This window comes from Gigantopelta aegis, chromosome 7 (assembly GCF_016097555.1).
Source record: "Gigantopelta aegis isolate Gae_Host chromosome 7, Gae_host_genome, whole genome shotgun sequence".
In the NCBI taxonomy this organism is placed as follows: Eukaryota; Metazoa; Mollusca; class Gastropoda; order Neomphalida; family Peltospiridae; genus Gigantopelta; species Gigantopelta aegis.
In genome coordinates, this window is record NC_054705.1 from 2,285,679 (window position 1) to 2,291,553 (window position 5,875).

Sequence of the window (5,875 nt, forward strand, 5' to 3'; positions counted from 1 at the left end):
AATTAACATCAACGTCAGTTTCCTCGTCCCTTCTTCACATAATTCCGCAGCCCAATCACCTGGTCAAACTCTAACATTGCCCCTCGCCGCTCATCCCGCTGTTGGTCTCAACAGATACCACACAAGCTGCTGTAAACAATATACACTCCATTACTATCATGCAAAACCTCAATATTAAATACCCTTCATACATCAATCATTTTCATCATTTCACACATGTCCACATTATACAGGTTTCACAACGTATACGTTAATAACACGTACAACTTACTTCATGTGCATAATTCAATTCACATTATACATTTAATAAACACATACATACATATAGCAAACAATTTCATTACTTTACACAATGTCCGCATTTCACAAGTTACACTGAGCATTTGCTAAATATATACATTTAATATAGCAAACTAAATACAGACCAAAATAACATTCAAATGTCACACCTCTGTAACACAATACATGTGTAAAATATTTAATTTACTTACGGTTAAACAATAACCCGAACTTCCACAAAGTCTCTTACACTTCTACCAAGTCTTTCCCAAACTGAATGTTCAATGATTCTCTCTCAGCGATTAATGACAAATCATCCACTCAATAACCCAGTTCCACACTATATTCACCCAGTCAGCGTATCACTCATCTATCACTCACCCATACCACAAGCTACAATAATACAAATTGCTACCTTGCTAATTAAAGACAGCTTCACGTGTGAGATACAAGCTATGACTCATACTTCATGCTTCTCTCATTCGTATAAATTAAAATACCGTATAAATGATAAAAAATGTTATAAAATATATAACCACATATTCTCTTTCATACAATTAAAATCAGATTACCCTTGACTTGTGACACATTCCCCTACTTAAAATTTTTATTTCCCAAAATAAAAATATCTAACAAAACCAAAATCACAAGTCACAGTAAGTCAAAGTTAATCCTTCACAGGATACTACATAACCTTGATAATCTATTCTATATCCCCACTGTCACCGCATCGACTTAAAAGATCGGCACACACATTATCCTTACCATGGATACTCTTACATACAAACCTGTATGGTTGTAGTGCCAATGCCCATCTCATCACTCGTGCATTGTCAAACCTCGTCTGGTGTAACCATGTCAGTGACTGGTGGTCGGTTTCTAACGTGAAGTCCACTCCGTACACGTACTGTGTAAACTTACCTATGGCCCACACAATGGCCAAACACTCCTTCTCAATAGTTGCGTATCTGGTTTCTCTGTCCTTTAATTTCCTACTAACATACAACACCGGAAATACCTCACCTTCGCTCTCCTGCATCAATACTGCACCTAACCCATTACCTGATGCGTCCGTTCTAATGGTGAAATGTTCCCCAAGTTTAGGGAGTTTCAACACGGGTGCACTTGACATCTTTTCTTTCAGTGTTTTAAATGCTGCTGTCGTACCCTCTGTCCACTGTAACACTTTAGTCTGACTGTTCTTAGTCATGTCCGTTAGTGGAGCTGCAATTTCTGAAAAATTCTTAATAAATTTTCTGTAGTACCCAATGAGTCCCAAAAATGATCTCAACTCTTTTGTTCTGTGGTCTAGATATTGCCATGATTTTCTTCACTTTCTTTAGCATATTCACATGAAAGGTTTTTACGTTCCCGTTGTCCATCTTTATTCTGTAATCTAAACTTCCCAGCTTCTCTACTATCCTGTTTGGTCCCTGCCACATCATTTCTAACTTGTTCTTGTATTTAGGTAAAAGCAACAATACCTGATCACCAACCTTCAGCTGTCTGTCCTTCGCCTTCGAATTGAAGTATTTTCTATATCTCGTTGATGATTTTTCTAACTCGTTGTGTGCCAGCATACACGTTTCCTCCAGCCTCTCTCTCAGATCAATGACATACTGATATGTTGTCTTTATTTCTGGATCTGTTATTTCATCTGTCCACAATTCTTTCAGAATCTGCATTGGTCCTCTCACTGTTCTACCATAAAGCAATTCAAACGGAGAAATCCTATGCTATCTTGCGGTACCTCCCTGTAAGCGAACAGCAAAGGTGCTATATATCGATGCCAATCCTTTGGTCTTTCAATACACATCTTTTTAAGCATTGATTTTAATGTCCCGTTAAATCTCTCAACAGGCCGTTACACATGGGGTGATAAGGAGTGGTTGTTAATTGCTTCATAGATAACAATCTACATACCTCCTTCATCATGTCTGATGTAAATTGAGTTCCTCGGTCAGTAAGAATCTCTTTTGGCATTCCAACTCTTCCAAACACTCCCAATAATGCCTCCGCTACTGTTCTGGTGTCAATATTCTTCAAAGCCACTGCTTCAGGATACCTAGTTGCAAAATCCACAACAACCAAAATATATCTGTTCTTTTTGTCAGTCATCGGATCTATGGGTCCTACTAAATCTACTGCTACTCTTTCAAATGGCACATCAATAACTGGCATCTTTCCTAATAAAGCTTTCCCTACTCTACCTTTAGGAATTGTTCTTTGGCAAACATCGCATGACTGGCAAAACCTGCGAATATCCCCTTGTAATCCAGGCCAATAAAAATGACGTTGTACCCTATTGATCGTTTTCTGTGTAGCCATATGTCCTGCCAAGACTGTTTCTTGAGCAATTCTCATCACTTTGACTCTTAACTTCGTTGGTACTACAAGTTGATCAAATAACTTTCCATGTTCAACATTAGGTGACTGCGACTTTCTTTTAAGCAATTCATTTTCAATTACAAATTTTGAAAAGTTTCTCCCTTTTAGCGTTTCTTCCCCTGCTTCTGCTAATTTAAATAATTTTTCCAAACCTTCATCTTTTCGCTGCTCAGATCGGATCTGTTCAGGATTCACTCCTTCAATCTGTATTGTTGGTGTAATCAATGGCTGCATTTTCTGATTTCTCCTCTTTACTTGGGCTCTTGTCTCCATGATTCCTATTGTCTGTGCTATATCTCTGTTCGTGGCATCTTTAGCTCCTATCACGTTTCCAATGACAATATCATATATGGGATTATCTAAAACCATAGCTCTGACTTTCCCTGTGTAATAAGGCGTTTTGATGTAAGTCTCACACCATGGGGCTTCTTTCACCTCGCCATCTAAAGTCACATAACTACCTATCTCTCCTGTCATGTCATTCTCAGGTACTAAACACTTCCTGATCACTACTGTGGAACATCCTGTATCTCTAATGATGGTAGTATCTTTTCCTAAGTTTGTCCCTACAAACACATTCATATTGCTATCGTCTCTTTCCACTAATCTGTTTTTCTTCATTGAAACCATACATGCAATAACCTCTTTATCACGTATCTCTCTTGTCGATTTGTTCCTATTTGGACATTCTCTGGCTATATGACCCTTTTTATCACAAACAAAACACTTGGGTGCCCATGGCCGATGAGATTCACTACATCTGTGTGAATTAGAGTGTGAATTATAGTTGTTTGAAAAGTTCTTACCCGGTATTCGTCCTCTTTCTCCTCCTACATACTGTCTCCGGTCTCTTTCTTCCTGTTTTATGCTGTGGACTGCTCCTTTTCTGGCTTCTACAAATGTCTCTGCTAAACTCGCCATTTTATCTGCGCTCTCTGGTGTTCTCTCTTTTAAATACAATGTTAATTCAGTACTTGCAGAATTCAAAGCTGTTCCCTCAATAATAAATCAAACAATCCTTCAAAATCTTGATTAATTCCACTCATTTTAATCCACCTATGTACATAACCTGTCATTCTACTCAGAAACTGTGTGTATGTTTTTCTCCTACTTCTACTTTCGCTGTTCTGAACTTCTGTCTAAATCCTTCCTGCGTCAAATCGTATCTATGTAACAGAGCATTCTTTAGTTTATCATAATCCATCGCATCTTCGCTATTTAGCCTTACATATACATCTCTAGCTTTACCTGTCAATAAGGTTCCTAAGTGAATTGCCCAATCCTTCTGTGGTGACTTCTGAGCTATGGACATCCTTTCAAAGCTTGTCAAGTAAGCATCCATGTCATCTCTACCATCTTGAAATACATTCATTTTCAATTTAACTTTCTGAACACTTACATCATTTGATTTCAACAAACCTGCTCGGTTACCTGTCTCCATTTCCAGCTTAGTTAATTCAAACTGTCTTTCTCGTTCTCGCTCCTCTTTCACTTGCCCACTGCCTCTCCTTGATTTCTGCCAACTCTCTAGCAACATCTCTTTCCCTTAACTCTTTGGCGGCTTCCATTTCCACTAGTTCTTTGGCTGCTTCTCTTTCCCTTAACTCTTTGGCGGCTTCCATTTCTGCTAGTTCTTTGGCTGCTTCTCTTTCCTTTAATCGATCTTCCCTTTCTAATCTCTTTAGTTCCTTCAATTCTTCCATCTGCTCTTTAACAAATTTCTGCAGCCCTGCTTTCTCCAGGCCTAAGGTTTTTCCTACCTCCATAAATTTCTCAAACTCCATACTGACTACAAAAATAATTACACAAAGTGATAACACAACTATACTTACCTTTATTAGTTATTATGCTAATACTACAATACTAATATACATACCTATTTACAAATAACCCCATCAGTCATCACTGTTCCTAAACAATAAAGTTATACTTACCATATACTTACCCTCCATAAGTTACCATAACACAATAAACGCTCACATATCAATGGTATAGATAATTGTGTATCCCGTTTTCACATTGCACCATCTATCCCACACATCTACAGTACTTATTGTAAATTATAAACAAATATATATATGAGTACAAACACATTTATCTTTGCTTCCTTTAGCACCAATCACGTGATATAATAATGACAATAAACTTGTCGAATGTTTTTCAGTTGCCCTGCATCTCCACCAAAATTGTCACATCTGATTGAATAACTAAAAGAAACAACACTAATCCAAATAAATTATATTACATTTATTTACAGCACACAAATAACAATCACATTCATTCTCCACTCCTACTTACTAACCCTAATTATATCCCTCTCACACACCACTAATCACCAGCACTCCCTCAACACTCACACTTCTCATATATAATAAACATACATTATCACCACTTTACACATAATTTCATATAAAAATATCACGTATCACAACACACAAAATAATATACTAAAACCACACAGTTCAATATACAATGTTTCAGTTCATAACACAATCCTTATGATTCACTTCCTCGTGATCAACTTTTATATACATATATTGTTCTAACTAAATTATGTACTAACATTAGTTAGCACCCTCCATTTCAGATCAGCTCTAAATACTACAGCCATATTTACACAATATGTTTCTGCTGCACAATAACAATACACTTGTTATTCACCGAGATGCTGCACGATAACAATGCACTTGTTATTCACCACCACAACATCATGGCTAATAAGTAGCCCACATGTGGAACTTCAATTTCCACTTCAGCTGTACCCAACTTCCATGAATTAACATCAACGTCAGTTTCCTCGTCCCTTCTTCACATAATTCCGCAGCCCAATCACCTGGTCAAACTCTAACATTGCCCCTCGCCGCTCATCCCGCTGTTGGTCTCAACAGATACCACACAAGCTGCTGTAAACAATATACACTCCATTACTATCATGCAAAACCTCAATATTAAATACCCTTCATACATCAATCATTTTCATCATTTCACACATGTCCACATTATACAGGTTTCACAACGTATACGTTAATAACACGTACAACTTACTTCATGTGCATAATTCAATTCACATTATACATTTAATAAACACATACATACATATAGCAAACAATTTCATTACTTTACACAATGTCCGCATTTCACAAGTTACACTGAGCATTTGCTAAATATATACATTTAATATAGCAAACTAAATACAGACCAAAATAAC

At 37.1% G+C, this 5,875-nt stretch overlaps 1 protein-coding gene across 1 annotated transcript; it reads right to left on the reverse strand.

Moving 5' to 3' along the window:
* Positions 1–2,112: 2,112 nt before the first annotated feature.
* LOC121377196 lies at positions 2,113–3,588 on the reverse strand. The gene has a single exon (XM_041505104.1). It carries the CDS (start codon positions 3,586–3,588, stop codon positions 2,113–2,115), a length of 1,476 nt encoding a protein of 491 aa, XP_041361038.1.
* Between the last annotated feature and the right edge of the window lie 2,287 nt (positions 3,589–5,875).